This window comes from Benincasa hispida, chromosome 5 (assembly GCF_009727055.1).
Source record: "Benincasa hispida cultivar B227 chromosome 5, ASM972705v1, whole genome shotgun sequence".
In the NCBI taxonomy this organism is placed as follows: domain Eukaryota; kingdom Viridiplantae; phylum Streptophyta; class Magnoliopsida; order Cucurbitales; family Cucurbitaceae; genus Benincasa; species Benincasa hispida.
This window is the reverse complement of record NC_052353.1, coordinates 34,959,080-34,981,695: the sequence shown is the minus strand read 5'-3', so window position 1 is coordinate 34,981,695 and position 22,616 is coordinate 34,959,080. Positions and strand designations below refer to the sequence as shown.

Below are 22,616 nucleotides of genomic sequence, written 5' to 3'. Positions count from 1 at the left end.
TATCTAAAATTTAAATATTTGGAATCTAAATACCTAAGTTCGATTTACTAATTTTTTTTATATAGAAAACACAATTAATTAAATTTAAACTTATTCAATATATTATTTTGTTAACTAATTGTTTAATCACTTAAACATAAAAATAAATGATTTTTTATATTAAACATTAATTTAATTAATATAAATTAATAATTAACAATAAGTTTCTATATTTAATATAGTTAATTAATATAAAATATTAGTGATAAATGTATTAGTTAAAATTTATTAAGTTTAAATAATATATTTATATTTAATAATTGAAAAATCATGCTATATTTTTATTACACATCTCCCCAGTATAAAAAATCTCACATGTTTGGTGGGTCTTAGAAAATTCAGATCATATGGACTTTAAAGTTCCATGAATAATAATGTCCTAATTTTTAAAAGGTAAAATTCTGTAAAATCAATAAGAATATTAAATATCTATATAAAGTTTCATGATAAAAATTATGAACCAAAAAGATCCTAAAGAGATCCAAATTTACAACTCTTATTTAAGAAGAAAATTAGCAAGAAAGCTGAAACTAGTTTTTTTTTAAATAATTTTTTTATAATTTTTTTTTTAATGAACCTACTAATCTTCCTCATAATGCTTTTGGGGGCATTGAAACCAATCTTTTTTATCAACTATACTATCCTTTCTCTTAATGCATTGTGGCATTAAAGACTCTTAATTAGTCCACAAAGTTGTTGGTGGATATTGGCATTAAATCCTCACTCCAATATTATCATCTAGGAAAAAGTATTTTTTTTTAGTTCATTGGGTTCTAATTTTCATTTTGGTTCATTATTTTCAAATGTTACACGATTTTATCTCTAAATTTTGAGTGTAGTTTCAATTTGATCTCTAATAATAAATAAATTATTTAGGAGCCTTTTAAACCGAAAACAATTTTTAGTACCACACATTATAGAAATATGAATTTTTTTTTTCATACTCTCTATTATTGGGAAAAAATCTTATACTACGGCAATACATACTATCCTCATTCATTAATTGACACATCATTAAATGATTTATTAATTTATTATTGATTTATTTTGTAGACTCCATATAACTCTTAAATGCTATTTTTGTGATAATCAATAAACGAAAGTAGTATAAAAAATTTTCATACCACCATAGTACTAGAAATTTCTTCATTTATTGTGATCCACTAATATTAATGTAGGGTCCACTACTCTTTATGAAAACAAATTTATAGTATGAACAAAGAAAATACCATACTCTCTTAGTACTAGAAATTTTTTCAAAGCATATATACTACCATAATTAGAGAAATTTTGAAAAAAAAATTACTCTCCATTTATCGTGTGTCACGTCAGCTTGCTTTTAAAAATAGAGTGAGACTCACTGATATTAATGTGATGTCTAGTAATATTTATGAAAACAAATCTATAACGTGAATAAAATGAGTATGATGCTCGTGTAGTATTAAAAATAATTTTTTTTTCCTTTTAAATTCATTTTTAAAAATTTGAGAATTTACTTTAGAACCAAACATAGTATCCCTTAAAATTCATTGACTAAAAACGTAATTTTGCTTATAGAAATGTATGAAAAAGCTTGTAAGTTACAACTATCGGTTTAAAAGAGTGGGCAGCCCAATTTCGGCGGGGCTTGGGCCGAATTTTTTAATCGGTTTTTTTTCTTTTATGTCGGAAAAATTACATTGGTCCGGGTCCATGGGATTCGGATTCGGACCAAAAAGCAAGTCGAAATCCCGAAAATACCCCTTTCACTCTCACCAGCCTGTCCAAATCTGTAACCTTTTCTCCAACGGCTACTTCCAGAAACGCGCCGATTTAAAATTTCTCCTCGGTTACCTCGCCATCTCTACAACTTCAATTCCGATCGTTACCCCCGTTCTGCAAACCCTTTCTCTCTCTTCTTTCTCTCTTTCTCTCTCTTGCTTAGTTTCACTGAGACGACCACCATGGACGACCAAACTCAAGCTGTGAACTCCTCCACCAGTGGCAATTCCGGCGAAGATTTCTACGAGATGATCGAAGCGCCCAAGTTCGTCGACTTCACCGTTTCCGATCACTACATTCCCGATGATCGCTACTGGTTCTGCTCCCGAGTCGGTTTGTTTCTTCTCATTTTTCTCTTTTGCTATTTCTTAGGGTTTTAAGTCCTTTATCTGATAATTGTACGCCTCGACTACATTTCCTTACTGTTCTCTGTTTTCTTTTTTCCTTCGACTTTGTGTGAGATTTTGGTTAGGTCTGGTGCTTAAGGAGAAAAAGAAGAGGAGAGGTTGTTGTGTTTGAGTATTGTTGAATATTTTGAATTGGAGTAGCTGAGAGATGAAGTTCTTTGACTCATCTTAACTTGATGTTCATTCTGATAATTATTTTATTTGCATATATATAGTGTGGTTGATTATATTCCATAATTTATGTTTTGACTTCAAAACCGTAAAGTGAAACTTGTATTCCTTCAATTTCTTCCAAGAATGGAGTTTGTCTTTCTTGAATTTCATTTGTATTGAAATTGTAGGGTGTGAACAGATGCATCCAGAAGAAATGGACTCTGATGTCGTTTATAAAAATTTTGTTATGCGGGTATGTTGTTGATTAAGTTCCTTTGGCATGTGGGTTCTCTACTTTGTTGTATCATTTTCATGTAAGGAAGTGTTTAATCAAACAGGTAATGGCAGCCAGGAGTCCAAATGTACGGCTTCAGAGAGCTCGAAGGTTTGGACCCTAAAATTTTCTTTTTCCTCTTCTTCCTCTTGTTACATTTTCATTCATTTTCTTCTGCATATGAATGATAAGTTTTAGCATCATTGTGTAACTACTAGGAACCTGAAATGCCCACTTACAGCTCCTCCGAAGTCTTCCAAGTCTAGAGTGGCAAGGCTAGCTCTGATATCTTCCATTTCCAAAAGGATAGTGGATGCAAGAGTGAAATCTAGACCGCCTACTACTGCCAAGCCTGCTACGACTGCTAATGTAAAGCTAAAACAAGCTCATGCCAAGGCAATGACTACTCCAAGGAACAGGAAGCTTAACTCCAATACCAATTATTTTCTGAGTGTTACAAATTCAAAGACAACATCAGCTGAAGAGCCAAAGACTACCAAGGTAGCTAAGGTTTTGGTCTTTCAATCTCCAAAGAAAGATACGAAAAAGAGAACTCCAACAGAAATGAATACCCCTGTGAAGACTATATGTGCGGCAATGAAGAAACTTGAGATTACGGGTGCAAAGAAGAATGTATTAGGGGATGAGAAGAATGCATTAGGTGATGGGCAGTCATTGCCCCAGGATGTTTTGAAGAAAAAGTTCAGAGGACGTGAGGTGAAGAGCCGGGTTTTTGATTCATTACGAACTCACAGTTCCAAATGCCAGGATGTCAAATCTGTAAGAGCTTTGAAGAGGAGGAGCAAAGAAAAGAAGATAAAGCCATCTCTTCCTGATCATGTTGCCCAAAAAATTGTTGATGAGGATACCAGTGACATGGATATTGACGTGAAATCAAGGCAAGTTTCAATGCAAGGGTGCTCTCTGTCAATTTCTTCTAAGAGTAATGAAGGAAATCCAGATGAACTTTCAAGAACTGAAGATCCAGATAGTTTGTCTAAAGATTCTAATGTAACTTCAATTTCAAATTCTGAAGAGAGATTTTCGGAGAAAAGTTTGATCTCAAGGTTGTTCTATGTGAAGTAGAGGACGAGAAGAACCAAGAGTACTATCATGAAGAGAGAGTCAAACCAGGTGCTTCAGAACTTCTGGAGAGTGATGATAAAGAAAATGCAGCTGAAATTAATGAAGTAATCGAGAAGAAAAGGCTTTGCAAATTGTGGAGCCTTTGAATGAGAATACTGATCAAGTGTCCAAAAACTCTAGAGATGATGAGACTAAAGTTTTGTGTGAAGTGGAGCATGAGACGAATAACAAATGCAATCATGAAGGGAGAATGAAATCAAGGGAATACAGATGAATGTCTCAGATGAACTTTCAAGAACTGAAGATCCAGATAGTTTGTCTAAAGATTCTAATGTAACTTCAATTTCAAATTCTGAAGAGAGATTTTCGGAGAAAAGTGATCTCAAGGTTGTTCTATGTGAAGTAGAGGACGAGAAGAACCAAGAGTACTATCATGAAGAGAGAGTCAAACCAGGTGCTTCAGAACTTCTGGAGAGTGATGATAAAGAAAATGCAGCTGAAATTAATGAAGGTAATCGAGAAGAAAAGGCTTTGCAAATTGTGGAGCCTTTGAATGAGAATACTGATCAAGTGTCCAAAAACTCTAGAGATGATGAGACTAAAGTTTTGTGTGAAGTGGAGCATGAGACGAATAACAAATGCAATCATGAAGGGAGAATGAAATCAAGGGAAATACAGATGAATGTCTCAGAACTTGAGAGTGATGATAAAGAAAATATAGTGAGTGCAAATAAGGAAAATGCAGTGACCTCTGATGATGATATAGAGCATGAAAGTGAAACCACCACAAATGAAAATGTCGCACCTAATTACAACAGGTGATGAACTGATAAAAAATCGCATATTAGTTGAATATGTAGTCCTGATTATTGATTTGTTGAAGGAAACATTTGCAGGGAAAACAATTCTCAGGACCAGTCCGAAAGATTGGCATTTGGCAAACTTGAGAGTTCTAAAAATGCAGCAAAGGTAGTTTGCTTTTGCGAATGCTATTGCATCTATTAATTCCTTGGGTATTTTTACATGATATTTTTACTTCATCCATCTCGGTTTTTGCTTGTTATAATGATAGATTAAATCGTGCAGGTCAAAGGAGTATTAAAGAAAACTGTGAAAGAGAAATCTACCCCTGCTGCAGTTGGTTCTCATGGGCTGAAACCCAGCAGACCAAAGTCCACGAATCCCAAGCCATTCAGACTAAGAACTGATGTATGTGATCCCTCTCATCTACCACCAAGATTATTAGTATAGTATCTCTTCAAATTGCTAATCCGATATCGTTGGATGGCTTTAGGAAAGAGGTGTACTTAGGGAAGCAAACTTGGCGAAAAAGCTTAATTGTCCTTTGAAAGACATCACTGCATCTCGAAGGTTTCATGGGGACAAGTTGGAGAGAAAAAATCAATACGCGAAACAAGTGAGTTTTCTTCAATAAAAAATTTTCACAACCCTCTCCCCTCGGCGGATAAAATATAATTATTTTTTCATTTTGTTAGAATTCTGAATGTGAAAATCATGTTGAGGAAGAACATGAACAAAGGATGTTAGAGAACAAAACCCAAGATGATTCACGAGTAAGTTGATATTATATTCAAGTGAGGATTAGTTTTTGTTCTTATCTAAGATCTGCCAATCTACAGTTGGTTAAATCCATGATGTTTACAGGGAGGAACAGTACCGGATTCCTTGAAGAACGCAAAAGAAGATTTTGAACTCAAGTTATGTACAATGGATTCACAAAATTGTGTTGCTTTAAAACACAAAAAACAGAGCCTTTGCCGTCAGCCTGAACCTGGCAATGACAGATCAACCAAGAAAACAGAGGATAATTTGAAAACGACTAAATTAGAAGAGATACAACAAAGAGTTAGGAAGCCTAGAAGAAGGTAATTCAAATTTTTAATATTTCGAACCTTGATCGCTAACTAACATGGCATGTTCTGACACAAGGAACTATTCTTGAAGGGATGTATCATCTAAAGAAATATCTTCTCTGGTACCATCTCACCAACACAGGGCAAGGAACAAAACCTCTATGAAGATATCGAGTGAAAAAGCTTCTAGAAAACCATCTGAGGCATTATCTCGAAAAAGGAGGCCTGCTGCAACTATACCAAAGGAGCCAAATCTTCATAGCAATCATCTACCAAGGAGAGCTGCTCAAGAAAATTGTCTAAGGTGATCGTGATCCTCACCAGAGTTATTAGTTCAGAGCTGGATTGTTTTCAGTTTGTTCAATTAAATCATTGAATTGTATTTCACTACAACTTACATTTAGTTTATACATAATCATCTCTAAGCAAGAGTGTGTGAGAGTTGTATGAATTTTTTAAGCATAGCATGCCATTTGTGTCACACCTTACCCATTTTTAAATATATATTATAATCAATCAATTCTTGTGCATATTATGAGTACTTAATATGAATTTCTGAGTACTTTTATTATATTCTATGACTTTATTTGAACATGATCTGTTCATAATGTACAACAATTTCCTTGAGTTCTAAGGAATACTTTTACTTTGTTCTCATCTTTCTGTCAAGTTTGGATAAGTAGACCAGACAGTTCAAAAAACAGGTAGAACTTTAGAGCTAAAGTAGGACGTCGTATTTAGCAGAAAAAGAGGTGGATTATAATGATGGTGGCTAATCTAGTTCTTCACTGCCAAACAAATACTTTTGTTGCAATGATTACATCCTACAAACTTAATGATTATCCTACTGGAATTTTATTGGCTTCCATATGATACAAATGCTTCCTACTAATGAAGCAAAAAAGCAGTAAAACAGGAAAAGTAGAGGGGGGTTTTTTCCCCACGGACAAAACTTCTTGAGAAAGACTTGAAAACCCTATTATGACTTGACACTAAACTCAATATGCTATTTCTTTGATAAACTCAATATGCTATCTCTTTGATACTGCATTAGAAATGATCCAAATATTGTTGGGTTACTTTTCATATTCTTTCTTGACAACAATGTCAATAAAGTTATAAGGTTCAGCCTCCTCAAGCATGTGAACTACCATTCTCATGGAGGGCCTTGTAGATGGAATCTTAGCCGTGCAGCGAAGTGCGATTCTTAGCACTTTGACTGCATCCTCCACCTGAGCCTCTGAGATGTTGGGATCTACCATATCTTTCAAATTACCTTTTAGGTCTCTCATTCTGCTGTGTGCCCATTGTACAATGTCTTTGTTCTCTCCAAACTCTGGCTCATTGGGCTGCTTTCCTGTTACTAGTTCCATTAGGACAACTCCAAAGCTGTAAACGTCACTCTTCTCGTTTATCTTGCACGTGTATGCATATTCTGTGACATCAAAGTAAAGAGATAATCAGTAAGGTTAGCAAAAAAGCAAATTCACATTTCATTCTTCAAGTAATTTTATCTTTATTTGTGAATTCAATTTAACTAACCAGGGGCTAGATAACCGAGTGTTCCAGCAATGATATGAGATGAATCTCCAACTCCATGGCCATCCTGCAGAATCTTAGCTAGCCCAAAATCTGCAATCCTAGGTTTCCAATCACTATCCAACAAAATGTTACTCGACTTCACATCTCGGTGAATCACGGGTCGGTCACACCCATGATGTAAATACTCGAGTCCCCTTGCTGCTCCAAGCGCTACCTCATATCTTATCTGCCATCCCATCTCAATCTTCTTGCTAGTGTGCAGCTGATCCCATAAACTTCCATTCGGTAAGTACTCGTAGACCAACAGGTTACTATCCTCGCTTGAAATGCTGCAGTATAGTTTCACCACATTGTTATGCCTCACTGAACTGAGTGTAGCTACTTCTGCATCATATTCGGATGACCTGGTCTTTCTTTTAGTTAACATGGTTGCACTCGCCCGACAATTTGCTTGGTCCCTGGAGCTTGACTGCCATATATGTTTCACGGCGAGTTCTTTGCCGTTACTTAGTACGGCTTTGTACACATTTCCAGATCCTCCTTTCCCTATCAAGTTTTGAGAATTGATTGAATTAATGATTTCCTTTTCCGTGAAGCACACTATGCGGAACGGCTTCATATCCCACGATTTGGATTTAAGTAAATGCTCAGCATCCTTGTTACGTTTCCATTTAACAAACAACAAGCACGAGAAGGACACGAGCAACACTAGAATTCCAGCAATGGTACATGACAACAACGAGCTAAGATGGTTGGACGATCTAGAGGTTGGTGAACATGAACTCAAGTATCCAAGAGACTCACTGCACAAACCAGGATTTCCCATGAAACTTTCATCAAAGGCTTGGATTGCGAGTGAATCAGGGACTTGGCCAATTAACTTGTTATTAGACAGGTCGAAACTGCTTAGCTTCAACTGCGAAAAACTAGTTGGAATTTCACCTGAAAGTTTATTGTTAGATAGATTCAAGGAGTTTAGAATTGGCAAGTAACCAAGATTCTCTGGAATATGCCCGGAAAATGAATTCATAGATAGATCTATGGTAGAAAGAGAAATGCAAGAGCCTAATGAGCTAGGTATGTTGTCGGAAAATTTGTTGTCATTCAAAGAAAGACTGCTTAAGTTCTTCAACTTGCCAAGTGATTCAGGTATTGGACCAACAAATTGGTTTGAATCGAGTTTGATTGAGACTAAGGATGATACTTCAGCTAACTCGGCCGGCAAGTTTCCCGAAAACCGGTTATTCGATAAGAATAACTGAGCAAGAGCTTTTGCTTTACCGATATCTGAAGTTATCGGACCTTCAAACTGATTCATTGAAAGATCAATGATAGTAAGATTTGGCAGACTCCAAATCCCAGCAGGAACGACACCCGAAAGAGAGTTATTGTTTACACGAAAACGACTCAAAGATGTACAATTCATGTAGCTTTCTGGGATTCGACCAATGAAATTGTTTTGCAGCATTAGGAGATCAGTCATTCTGCCATGCTTGCACATGTCTGGAGGTATAGGTCCAGACAAGAAATTCTCTGAAACGTCAATGAAAATGAAGGCTGCCCAAGATCCAATTCTTTGAGGGAGGTTGCCGGTGAGCTTGTTTTGGTAAAGAGAGAGTTCAACAAGGTCCTTAAAGTCCCCAAACTCCTCCGGAATCGTACCGGAAAATTGATTTTCAAAGAGCTGCAAGGACTCCAAATTGGTCAAGAACCTCAACTCCATTAGATCACCTACAAGATTATTAGATGAGGCATCGAAATTCCTCAATCCAGTGAGGTTACTGAACCCGACCGGAAGCTTCCCGGTCAACGAATTCTCATGTAACTCCAGCTGCCATAGCTTGTTCAAGTTCACAATCTCAGAAGGAATTTCACCTGTGAGTTTATTTTGTGAGAGCTCAAGATTCTCAAGCAAAGACAAGTTCCCAATCCTAGATGGGATTTCTCCATGAATGGTGGAGTTAGAGAGGTAAAGCCAATGAAGATTCTTAAGCTCAAGAATCTCTAATGGGAATGAAGTTGTTGGGTTAAATGAATTGTCTCCAAGGCTTAAGAACTCCAAATCAGTAAGATTAAGAAGAGATTTCCAAGGAAAATCCCCAGAAAACCCACTGTTATTCAAACTCAAGAATCTCAATCCTACTAAAGAAGACAAATCAGGTACTTCACCAGAAAAAAAATTCTGACCCAAATCCAAATACCTCAAATTGGAACAGTTTCTCAAACCATCACTAAGCTTCCCATACAAAGAATTGAACCCAAAAGACAACTTTTCAAGAGATTGCAAAGAGCAAATTGAATCGAAAGGAAGAATCCCAGATAAGTTCTGAGCATAGAGATTGATTTCCACCACAAAGCCATTGGAATTACAGACAATGCCATGGAAGCTGCTGCAAACATCATTCCCTTTAATCCAAGAACTGAAAACCAAAGAAGAGGAGAAGGCAGATTTGAGGTCTAAAAGTGGCTGAAGTTCATCACCATGGGAGAGGGAAAGTGAACAGAGGAGGCGGAGGAGGAGGAGGAAGAGAGCCACCGGAGGATGACGGCGGCGGCGGGGGGAGGATTTTGCGGCGGGAAGTGGTGAATTAGTCATGGAAGAGTAAGAAGGAGTTGGAAAATGGGAGAGAGAAGAAGAAAAGGAGAAGAATTGAAGAGAAGGGGCGGCGGGAAAGGGAGGATCATGTTCACATAGTAGTGGAAGAAGAAAATTGTGAGACGTAAAATGTGAAGCTTCCTTGTACGTGTAATGTAATAATGTGAAGAATTTTGTTCTAAGGCACGTTTTCCAAAATCATTCTTCTAAAATTTCATATAAAATATAGTGTAAATCCGAGTATTTAATTAAATTAGTTAGGTATGCCATGCTGGTGCTGGCTTTGACAGGCGTATAGGAACAAAATGCTTAGGAAAAAAACAATCTTTTTGTCCGGTCTAGTTTCTATTTCATCCATAGATTTTTAAATATTATATTTTTAGAAGACGTTTGATGCAGAGTTGAGTTAAGTTGGTAATTATTATAGGATGAGAGTAATTAGGAGAGTTAATACGAATAACGAGGTAAGAAACGTGAGTTAACACGAATAACGAGGTAATAAACCTCTTTAATAATTGGTGAACCAAATGATAGGTGAGTTTCTTTACTCACCCAACCCAACTTGGGAGGCTAAACGCCCCCTTAGTAGTTAAATTTTGAGTTTTAATCCTTAAGGTCCGAAATGTTATAGTTTTACTCATGATATTTAAGTATTTTAATTTGGTTTCTAGGTTTCATTGTTTATACTTTTAACTTTGATTTTTTTTATTAAATACGCATTTTTCATTTTTTGTATTAATGTCTATTAATTAATTTAAAAGAAATATAATTTAATTAAGTTTCTTCATTTTTTATCACTATGAAAATTAAATTTAAAATTCACTCCATAATTATATGATAGATATTACAATGAAAACTAAAATTGAGTATTTAGTGAAAAATCGATGTTAAAAATATAAATCTTGAAATATATGGATCAAATTGAAATAAAACTAAAATCTCAAGGGTAAATTAACATTTTTGAAACTTAGGGACTAAATTGAAATCAAATTCAAAACTTAAGGATTAAAAGTTTAAATTTTAAAACTTAGAGACCAAATAGAAACTAGACCCAAAAATGTATTTTTTACAAATTTTTATTACCATTCTAAAAGTAGATGGTTCAATCTCTTATCCGTATAATTGAAACTTTAAGCTCACTATGCAATAAAACGAAGAGAGAAGAGACTTTTCTTTTATAATAAATAAACAAACATGTGACCATATGATAAGTTTAGTCTATCAATAAGTTGTGAGCTTTCATTTTGGTATCTCATGGATGAGGAATCTATTGAATACAAAATTGCAAATTATCGAGTATGTTAAATATAAAATCGAAAGTTAAATATCTGATTGATAGACAATTATCTATTCAATCAAATATTTATTAGTGGGCAAGTACAATTAGTTTTATACTTTTTAGTACAAAAAGAGGCTGGGAGGATTCAAATCACGTACATTTTGGTTGCTAGTCTATAGTGTATGTTAATTGAGTTGTGTTCACTTTGACAACTACAACTATTTTTTATAATTTTAGATAAATTATCGAATGCATTTTGAACATTTATTTAAATTCAAATTCAATTTATGATACCAAATGATTATATGAAAATATAAAATATAGTTATACTAAATTCTGCATTTTAAAATTTTTATTTTTAGATTGCAGACCAAAAAGTTGAATAATCTCTAATATTAAAAGTTGGGAGACTAATATTTTGAAAATTTAGTTCTAAACTTAGATTTATTTTCTAGTTAATTTCTTTTGGTGTTGAAAATATAATTACTAACTTTTTTCTACAAGTAGGACCATAATGATTATTCTTCAACCACCTTTTTTTTCATACACCGTGCATGAAACATATGAGAACAAGACATTTGCAATATTAACATTCTCTCCATCTTCTCCAAACAAATTACACAAATTTTCTCATGATCTTCCAATAAATCCTCCATCTTTTTTCTCTCCAACATTTTTCCAATAACACGATCCCTAATCGGAACCATTTTGTCGTCCTCGTCGTCCTTGTCGTTAAATTGGCCACGATCAAGTCTTGTAAAGTATGCAATAACCACTGTACATTAACATCAAGATGAAAAACACTTTCAAACACACTCGAAAAGAATTCATTGTCTTTGAATTTAACCCAGCTTCTCGATTATATCGTCAATGACTCGCTCATGTTGATGACTACATTGCCACACATAATTCGACCAACGATTACAAGTGTTGTTGTAAAGTTACAAGTGTTGTTGTAAAGTTTTATCGCCATGAGTGAAGATTTTATAAGGTGGTAGCTGTGTGATGTGTGAACAAATTCTTTTCACTCAATATTTTGTCACATAGGGAGAAAATATATTTTGGTTAAAATACACTCTTGGTCCATAAATTTTTAACTATAAAAGGTGATAAATCAGTCCTCAACTATTAATTTCGTGTTAAATAAGTTCTTGAATTGATTATGATATTTTTTAAATTAGGACTCTCATGCCTAATGGATCTCAACCACAAAAAAAAAAAAAAAAAAAAAAAAAAAAATTCAAATTATATAGAATTAGACATAACATTAAAAGTTAAAAAACTATTGAATATAAATTAAAATTTGTGGATGAACTAGAGACTTTTAAAAGTTATATGAACCTACTGGATAAAAAAAAAAATTGAAATTTATACACTTTTTGAAAGTCAAGGTTCAATTAAACATCTTGAAAAATTTATATATCTATTATAAATATTATGATAATACTTGCCCATTAGATGCTCATACTCAGTGTTCATTGACCATGAGTCATACCCTATTTTTCAAACTGTTGTCCATGTGTCTCAACATTACACATTATTAGTGTTCATATATTCTACCTCCTACTTGCTAAAATCCCTATAAATAAGTGTCCATTTGTGGATGTTAAAGACGCACACATATTGGGTAAATTCCATAAAAATCGGAGAAAGTGGAGAATTTATAGAAATTTTGTATTTTGTATTTTATTAATTTACTTTATTTTGTTAATTTATATATTATGTTTAATTTATTTTAATATTTTATGATTATTATATTATTGTAATATTATATTTTATTGGTATCCTGTTGTGCTCTTCAAGTTCACAACACGTTATCAACACGAACTCTTATCATTTTCCTTACTAAAGGTAAGTCCTAAAGGTATGTCAATTTTTCCCTCTTTGTTATAATTAATAAATTTAACGTTATTTTACATATTTAATATCTATTAAATTTCTAACACAAATACAATATTTTATGATAGTGCTGCCATAAAAAATCTCACAAAATTAGAAATTTTCGCCCTTGATATTAACGGCAGTAATTATTTGTCATGGGTACTTGATGCGAAAATCTACTTGGATGCTATGAATCTTGGAAAGACTATTAAAGAAGAAAATATGACATTTAGTCAGGACAAAACAAAAGTTATGATTTTCCTTCGTCATCATCTCCACGAGGGATTGAAAATGGAGTATCTTACAATAAAAGATCTTCGTATCTTGTGAAAAAATTTGAAAGAGAGGTATGATCATAAAAAAACAATTATTCTTTCTAAAGCTCGTTATGAGTGAATGCATTTGAGGCTATAAGATTTTAAAGCAGTAAGTGATTACAATTCTGCATTATTTAAAATCAGTTTGAAACTGCTATTTTGCGGAGAGAAAATTACTGATGCTGATATGTTAGAGAAGACATATTCTACATTTCATGTCTCGAATATGCTCTTGTAGCAGCAATATCGAGAGAAAGGTTTTAAACAATATTCTGAACTAATTTCATGTCTTCTCATAGTCGAATAAAATAATGAGTTATTAATGAAAAATCATGAATCTCGACCAACTGGAACGACACCATTTCCTGAAATGAATGCTGTGAATTTTAATAATAATCGTAGTCGAGGTTATGGTCGTGATCGAGGTTGTGACTGTGACAGAGGAAGAAATAATTATATTTTTGTGGTGGTCATTCTAATCATTAAAATTTCAAAAGAACCACACAAAATGATGATAAAAAAGGAAAAGTTCTATGAGATAAGAGTTCAAAAAGTGTTGAAAATAAATGTTTCCGATGCGGAATAATTGGACATTGGTGACGCACCTGTCATATGTCAAAACACTTAGTTGATATCTATCAAGCATCCCTGAAGAAAAAAGAGAAAAATGTGGAAGCAAATTTTGTATACTAGGATAATAACATATTTTACCCATCTCATATGACAAATTTAGATTTGACGGACTTTTTTGAATCTCCTGAAGAGAAAATCGGCAGAATTAATGGAACATCAAGTGTTTCTTTTGACTTTGAAAATATCTAGACTCAATATTGTTTTTCTATTCATCTCCATGTTTTTCCTCTCCTCTTAGTAGATGTTAACTTTTATGTATTAGAAGTATTATTTTTCTTATTGTAATTATTTTCTTTTAATGAAGAAACCTGGATCATTTTCATATGTTGGGTGACTAAAAACTGAGTAAAGAATTTTTATGTCTGGCAGATAGTATAACTACAAATACCATACTTACAAGTAGAAAATATTTTTCCAAATTGACAATGCTAGAAGCAAAAGTCAATACAATATTAGGTTCTGCAAATCTAATTGAAGGGTTTAGAAAAATAAATATTATTTTGCCTAAAGAAACAAAATTACAATTAATAATGCATTGTTATTTAGTCAATCAACGGGAAATCTACTTAGCTTTAAAGATATATGTTGCAATTGTTATCATATTGAGACGGATAGAAATAATAATATGAAGTATCTTTATATCATGTCTATTGTCTTATATGAAAAACATATACTGGAGAGTTGCCTATTTTATCTTTTGGACTATATTATACTCATATACGAGTAATTGAAATATATGCAATAATGAACTTGAAGTTCATGAATCTAGACATATTTATAATTTGGCATAACAAATTAGGTCATCCAGGGTCTATAATGATGAGAAGAATTATTGAGAATACAAATGAACATCCATTGAGGAGCCAGAAGATTCTTCAATCTAATGATTATCATGTGATGCTTGCTCTCAAGGAAAATTAATCATTAGACCATCACCAGTTAAAGTGGGGGCTGAATCACTTACATTTTTAGAACGAATTCATGGTGATATATGTGGACCTATTAACCTACCAAGTGGACCATTTAGATATTTTATGGTACTAATAGACGCATCCACCAGATGGTCACACGTGTGCTTATTATCAAGTCGAAATCTTGAATTTGCAAGATTACTTACTTAAATATTAAGTTAAGAGCACAATTTCTTGATTATACAGTAAGACCATTCGTCTTGATAATGCTGGTGCATCCCAAACTTTTGATAATTATTTTATGTCAATTGGGATAAGTGTTGAACATCTTGTAGCTCATGTTCATACACAAAATAGTTTAGTAGAATCATTCATAAAACGTTTGCAGTTAATTGCTAGACCATTTCTTATGAGAGCTAAGCTTACTACATCTGTACGAGGACATGCGATTTTGCATGTAGCGTCATTTGTATGCATTAGGCCAGTATCTTATCATCAGTACTTATCATTACAATTAGCTAATGGTCATGAGCCAAATATTTCTCATATGAAAAATTTATGGATGCGTAGTATATGCTCCAATTGCTCCACCATAACACATTAAGATGGGTTCTCAAAAGGTTAGAAAGATATATTAGATATGATTTTCCATCAATTATCAAATATCTTGAACCCAATATGAACTTGAATTAAGAAGTTGGAAAAAGAAAGTACAACACGATTTGCTGATTGTCATTTTAATGAGACAAATTTTCCAACATTAGAGGGATGAATTAAGAAGTTGGAAAAAGAAATTATATGGAATGCATTGTTATTGTCTCATTTAGATCTCCATACAGATCAATGTGAACTTGAAGTTTAGAAGATTATGCATTTGCAAAATATAGCAAATCAGTTACCAGATGCATTTATGGATGCAAAGAAAGTAATTAAATCACATATACCAGCTGCAAATGTTCCATTGAAAATTGATATCCTAACACAACAAGTTGTTATTAATGAGTCTGAAACACGTCAGAAGCTTGGTAGACCAATGGGTTCTAAAGATAAAAATCATCAAAAAAGAAAAAAAAAATAATAATCAATAAAACTTGGTTGAGGATGTAAATACCCATGAAAAAGATCCTTGACATGACTAATGAGGAAGGTGAAATACCTAAAGATAATAATGAGATTTCAATAAACTATGTCATGACAGGAAAAAGATGGAACCAAACTCATGTAGTTATTGACAACATTTTTGTATATAATGTTGCTCTTGATATTATATTTGAAAATGAGGATCTTGAATGAAAATATGTTGAAGGATGTCGACATAGAAAAGATTGACTTCAATGGAAAGAAACAATGGACACAGAATTAAACTCACTTTCAAAACGTCAGGTTTTTGGACTAGTAGTCCGAACACCAGAAGGTGTCAAAACTGTGGGATATAAATGGGTATTTATAAGGAAAACAAATGAAAATAATGAGGTCACAAGATATAAAGCAAGACTAGTTGCACAAGGTTTTTCACAAAGGACTGGTATTGATTATGAGAAGATGTATTCTCCGGTGGTGGATGCAATTACACCAAGATATTTAATTGGTTTGACTATATGTGAAAGTGTGGATATGAATCTTGTGGATGTAGTCACAACATATTTATATGGATCTCTTGGTAATGTTATTTAAATGAAAATCCCAAAAGGATTTAAGGTATCTAAAACATATAAATCAAATTCCCAAAAATTGTATTCAATAAAGTTACAGAGATTGCTATATGGATTGAAATAATCAGGACGAATGTGGTATAATCGACTGAGTGGATATTTGTTGAAAGAATGATATCAAAATAATCTAATATGTCCGTGTGTTTTTATAAAGAAATCACAGTCAGGATTTGTTATTAGAACTGTATATGTCGACGACTTAAATATAATTGGAACTCTTGAAGAGCTTTCAAAGACAATAAAATATCTTAAGAAAGAATTTGAGATGAAGGATCTCGGAAAAACAAAATTTTGCCTTGGTTTACAAATTTAGCAGATGAGATCTTTATTCATTAGTCAACTTATACAGGAAAAGTTTTAAAAAGATTTTATATGGACAAAGCACATCTATTGAACATACTAATGAGAGTTCGTTCACTAGATGTGAAGAAAGATATATTTCGACCTCGAGATGATAATGAAGAACTTCTTGGTCTTGAAGTACCATATCTTAGTGCAATTGGTGTACTTATGTATCTTACTAATAATACAAGACCAGATATTGTATTTGCAGTAAATTTATTAGCAAGATTTAGTTCTTCTCCAACAAAAAGACATTGGAATGGAATTAAGCATATACTCCGTTATCTTCGAGGAATGATAAACATGGGTTTGTTTTATTCAAATAAATCAAATTTTGATCTAGTTGATTATGCAGATTTTGGATACTTATCTGATTCACACAAAGTTAGATCTCAAACAAGTTATCTATTCACATGTGGAGGAACTGCTATATCATGGTGATCGATGAAACAGATCATAATAACCACTTCCTTAAATCATGTAGAAATTCTTGCAATTCATGAGGCTAGTCGAGAATGTGTATGGCTAAGATCAATGACTCAGCACATTCGTGGAATGTGTGGTTTGTCTTCTAGTAAAAACCTTCTAACAATATTATACAAAGACAACACAGTATGCATATTTCAAATCAAAGAAGGATATATTAAAGGAGAGAACAAAACATATTTCACCGAAGCTTTTCTATACTCATGATCTTGAAAAAAATGGCGACATCACTGTACAATAAATTTGCTCGAAGGATAACCTGGCAGACTTATTTACAAAATTATTACAAATCGAAATCTTTGAAAAATCGGTGCACAACATTGGAATGCGGCGACTCAGAGATCTTAAGTGATGTTTTCATGAGGGAGAGTAAATATATTGTACCATTTTAGGAGTCTATATTATATGAAATATGTATTTTTTTCTTTCACTAGGGTTTTTTTTCATTGGGTTTTTTGTAGTAACGTTTTAATGAGACATATTTTATATATGTAATGGGTATCTAAGGGGGAGTATTATAAATATTATGATAACAGATGCCCATTAGACGCTCATGCTTGTGTCCATTAGACATATTTTATATATATAATGGGTATCTAAGGGAGTATTATATATTATGTTTTATATTATTTGAAAAGTTGCACTGACTTTTCTTTTTTCTTTTTCTTTTTTCTTTTTCTTTTTGGTATATATCCGTCCAAATTATTAAAATGAATGTCACTGGCAAGACGGTGCTGGCCAAGCAAGACTTTATAGTTATTGAAAAAAGGAAAAAAAATATGAATTTTAGTCAAATGGGGCTTGGAATTTAACACTCACTTATTGTATTATTTCTATTTGAATTATAAAATGGAATATGTTATAGCCACCATTTTTTACCCTTTTTTCTCTCAAATTTCCATCTATTTTTATTATTTTATTTTCATATTCATTATCCAATTAATTCATTGCTGTCTTCAAACATGTACCTCTTTCTAACAAAAGAATTGTTTGATTTCAAAAATACTTTATTTGCTTCAAATGTCTCTAGAGACGCAAAAGAAGACAAGTTTCTTAGCAAATTATTCCCATACTTTCCACGTAAGTTTAAAAGAAAAGATTCTTTAGAAAAATATATTCTCAAAACTTTTTTTTCCTTTATATACTCTAGGCCAAGTGTTATATTCATTCTAAAAAAACAAAAACAAAAACAAAAACAAAAACAAAAACCAAAAGTATTATAAATAATTGGATATAGATTAATTACGAATGTAAGAATACGATTTAAACTTTTTGAACTCAACGAAAGAGATGTATGTCAATTACCACTTAGTTATATGTTCATGTTGACAGATTTGTTTGATTAAACTTAAAAAAATGAGTGATATAAACTCTTACTTAAAAAGATACATCTAATCTATATAATATAAAAGTGGGCAATATATTATATACATTATGTTACGTGCTAATCGAATTGTGTACGTGTAAAATTAGTTGTGTAACTTGTTAAGAAATATATGATTGTTAATAGCGCAAACATTTAATGTCAGCAAGTAATATAATTGAAAGTATTTCAAGTATCATAATCTCAAGAGACTATTTGCAATTTTAGTTTAGGTTTAAAAATTCGTTTCAAAGAGTAACCATGGTAACTAAGGCCCATTTGGTCACCATTTATTTTTTGTTTTTATTTTTGTTTTTTAAAATTAAGCCTATGGACACTACTTCCATCTTCAAATTTCTTCAGTTATTATCTATTTTTCAACTATGGTTTAAAGAATCAAGCAAAAAAAGTAGTTTTTAGAAAATTGTTTTTGTTTTTGGAATTTGGCTAAGAATTCAACCATTGTACATAAGAAATATGTAAATCATTATAAAAAATGTAGATGATATAGACTTAATTTTAAAAAATAAAAAACAAAATAATTATCAAACGGGATGTAAGTAATTAAATGATAGTTGATGGTTGAAAGAAAGATAAACAAAAAAAGCACATGGAACTCAAGTAGTTTCAACAACTAAGCACATATAGCAATGCATATAGATTGCATGCCATATGATTGTGTATGCGCATTATGTGATCTCACATGCTTACACGAGCTCACGAACCTATGAGATTCTATTTTATCTCCTTCAATATAACTTTACTTCAACTAAATGAACACTCGTTTTTTATCTTTTTTTTTTTTTTTTTTTTGCATTATTTCCAACCGTGCTTATAAACTAAGCAAAATATCAAAGTATCTTCATTTTAAGGACCCTAAAAGCCAAAATAATCTAAAGTTTAGGCTTTGAGAGAGGCCATAACTATGCACTAATTGTTCAGGTTGAATCAATTAAAACTCTATCTAACAATTATATCAATTTTATCCTAAATTTTTATAAATGTATCAATTTACATTTTCTTCTAGATTTCGTTTGACCAATATTGTGTGATACTTATAATTTGAGTCAACTAAACTTTCTAAATTTTCATGACCCAATCAATTTAGATAATTCATCACAATTATCTTTGAAAATTATCATTTTCGTATCATTTCTCAAATGTATGTAGATTCTGTTAGACATATTTAAATAATAATATGTTTAATTAAAGTATGGGCTATGTATGTGAATTAATAATTTATCTTATTGGGTTATTTTATTAGATTGGGCCCTATTATGTGATCTAATTAATTAAGACCATATATTCCTGATTGAATATGAACGTAGAAGCCCATTCCTAGTTAATTAGGGTTTAATGGGAACCCTAATTAGGTCTATGGTCCCCAATATACCAAAACAATAAACACTGTCTTTCTTGAATCCCATCTAGAGAGATCCCACTAAGGGCATTTGAAGTTTTGGTTGAGGAAGACCATAGTCATCTATCATCATCTTGAAGCTATCATCAATTTTGCAATGGAATCTGGTATGTTATTCTTGACAATTTGACATGAATGATCCTAGGGTTTATCTATTTAATATAGATATAAAGAATTTATGCTAACAAGTGGTATCAGAGCATGAATTTCATGTTGGATTGTTAGTTTATGCATTTTTCATTGGCATTGTTCATTAAATTTTGGTTTCGGTAAAGAATTTAAAGATTTTTTTTAAAAAAAAAATGGTCGGCTTACTATAGCAGCGTTGTAAACTCGTCGATGGTAGGATGAAAATCTCGGCAGTCATTTTTTTCCTTTGACAATATGTGTTCTTGCAACCCGTATTCTTGTCTGTGGTATTTGGCATACCCATCACCAATTATGAATGATGTGCTAGTGGTGGATTAAAGTGAAATTTTTTTTTGGTTGATTATTTTGATTGTACATGGTTTCCTAAAGTTTTTTTTAAGAAAAAAAAGAACCTTAGTTCTATTATTACCAAAATTAAGGATGTTTAGTTCAACAATCTTGACAAAAGTCTACCAATGTGATGAAATCCACTGGAAAAAAGTTAAAGATCGATCGAAGGAGTTAGGTCTTTAGTTGCTGCAAGTTTTACCCATCAAGACTTTCGGTTAATGAATGATTGGAGTTGCCGTTGGGCGAAGTTATTGGTCAATTATCGATTAAAGTTTTGCCCGCGTTCTTGGTTTTAATTATCAGTTTTTTTTTTTCCTTTAATTCTTAATGGATGATTTTATGAGTTCGATTTTAAATTTGATTAATAATGGAAAAGTTAATGTTGTCGCTGTTTTTTTCTTTTTTTCTTTTAACTGAAAAGTTATGTTAATACTTAATTGATGAATATGAATTTAAAAAAAAAAAAATGAATTGTGATTGATAATTTTGGACACTGGTGGCTTTTTTTTAAGGGTAAAAAAAAAATGATTGAATTTAGTGAATTTATTTTTTAATAGTTTGATAATATTGAATTTGTCAACTATTTGGATTAATTACTGATTGAACTTCTTGCCCGCGTTTCTAAGTTTTATTGATTAATAACTTGGTGAAATTCTTGAAAAGGGTTCTTAGTTCTTGATTGATAAGTTTGAATTAAAATCTACAATTGATTGTTTTTGTGATATTCACATGTTTATGTTACTTTAATTGTATTATGTGTATACAATTATTAAGTGAATTTTGTAAAAGACTATTTGTGTTCTTCCTCCTTTATTTTTGTACAATAATATTATTATATTATTGTATCTTATATTTTAGATTGAATTGGTAAAAAATAATATGTTACCAAAGTAGCTTCTATTATCTAGATCGTTTTAATTATGAAATATAGATGTGCATATTCATGAATTTATGCGGATAATTATGCCCAAAGGAAGATAAATTATTTGTTCCAAATTGTGGGTATGCACTAAATGATCTCAGTCGTAATAAGTATGTGCGCGCGATAGTAGTATAAAATTGACTCAGTTGTATAGGAAGAAGTAGCGGCTTCTAACAGATAGTGTTTTTATGTTTTTTATTCTTAACCGAAGTTAATTGTCTAATTACATTCTCTAGGACTTACTAATGGCTAGAGATTTCGAGTACCTTTCTTACAAATTAAGGTTGTCCTTATTTTACGCTCGCCAAATTGCGGCTACCCTGCCACATTCTCAATTTATGTCTATGGTATCTGTTAAAACATAGGGGTAGGGATGGCCCTACAACATATGTGAATATTTTGTTTATGTTTTAATTGTTCTAGAGCAATGATGTTTGTGTTGTTTTATATGATTTTTCAAATTTGTGTCTTACTCTTCAAACTCATCTGGAAAATCTAAGTTTAATCCACTAAGTTGTATATGCGAAGCTCGAGACTTCAAGATTTGAAAGAAAGTCACCCTATGATGATACTTCTTATTCAAGGGTGTATGGATTTATGGACCTTAGATGTTGCGATTAAGGACGATAAAGAATCTACTTCTATCTTTCTGGCTCAGCGATAACACAACCTAGGAATACCGGCTATATATAAGGGAATGTGGGTGATCCGAGTTCATGAATTCGCAATGTTGATTGTATGATCATGTAGGTCACTCCATATACTGGTGAGTCTTCTCTGTGGGGCTCTATCACAGAAAGTGAAAAATGCCAATTACAGTTCCTTGCTCAAATGAGAAATATTTTGCTAAAAATGAGAAAGGAAACAAGTTAGTCTTTGACTTTCTTTAAACTTCCTCTATGAAGTCTATTAAGGGCAATGGAAACTAATAACGGGAGACATAAGATCGCAATCGATGTCCAATCTCGCAGGTAAATTAAAGGCACTTGATATCGAGATAAATGAAAATTTACTCGTGCATCTGGTACTTATCTCTCTTCCTGCATAATTCACTCAGTTTAAGATAAGTTATAATACTTAGAAGGATAAATAGAGTATTAATGAACTTATCTCACAATGTGTGCAAGAAGAAGATAGG

The 22,616-nt window shown here is 32.3% G+C and overlaps 2 protein-coding genes across 3 annotated transcripts; one reads left to right on the top strand and one right to left on the bottom strand.

The window, feature by feature from the left end:
* Positions 1-1,828: 1,828 nt before the first annotated feature.
* Positions 1,829-6,004, top strand: LOC120077873. 2 transcript variants are annotated; one of them, XM_039031966.1, is made up of 11 exons: positions 1,829-2,133; positions 2,549-2,613; positions 2,699-2,745; positions 2,853-3,595; positions 4,004-4,538; positions 4,617-4,689; positions 4,807-4,929; positions 5,015-5,137; positions 5,217-5,294; positions 5,386-5,606; positions 5,737-6,004. In XM_039031966.1, exons 1-11 carry the CDS (start codon positions 1,983-1,985, stop codon positions 5,900-5,902), a joined length of 2,325 nt encoding a protein of 774 aa, XP_038887894.1. In that variant the 5' UTR covers positions 1,829-1,982; the 3' UTR covers positions 5,903-6,004. The 2 variants fall into 2 exon arrangements, with proteins under 2 accessions (XP_038887894.1, XP_038887893.1); XM_039031965.1 differs by having other exon boundaries at positions 1,832-2,133; positions 5,686-6,004.
* A 326-nt stretch (positions 6,005-6,330) lies between these two features.
* On the bottom strand, positions 6,331-9,910 carry LOC120077872 (receptor-like protein kinase 7). Its single transcript, XM_039031964.1, has 2 exons — positions 7,137-9,910; positions 6,331-7,029 (listed from the first exon to the last, which is right to left on the bottom strand). Exons 1-2 carry the CDS (start codon positions 9,730-9,732, stop codon positions 6,671-6,673), a joined length of 2,955 nt encoding a protein of 984 aa, XP_038887892.1. The 5' UTR covers positions 9,733-9,910; the 3' UTR covers positions 6,331-6,670.
* Between the last annotated feature and the right edge of the window lie 12,706 nt (positions 9,911-22,616).

Excerpts from the sequence above, each read along its gene's own strand:
- LOC120077873 (XM_039031965.1), top strand. The coding sequence starts at position 1,983 with ATGGACGACCAAACTCAAGCTGTGAACTCCTCCACCAGTGGCAATTCC. Across the intron at positions 4,539-4,616 it reads GTCGCACCTAATTACAACAG|GGAAAACAATTCTCAGGACC; the intron begins GTGATGAACTGA and ends AAACATTTGCAG. Across the intron at positions 5,295-5,385 it reads AAACCCAAGATGATTCACGA|GGAGGAACAGTACCGGATTC; the intron begins GTAAGTTGATAT and ends TGATGTTTACAG.
- LOC120077872 (XM_039031964.1), bottom strand. The coding sequence starts at position 9,732 with ATGACTAATTCACCACTTCCCGCCGCAAAATCCTCCCCCCGCCGCCGC. Across the intron at positions 7,030-7,136 it reads ACTCGGTTATCTAGCCCCTG|AATATGCATACACGTGCAAG; the intron begins GTTAGTTAAATT and ends TTGATGTCACAG.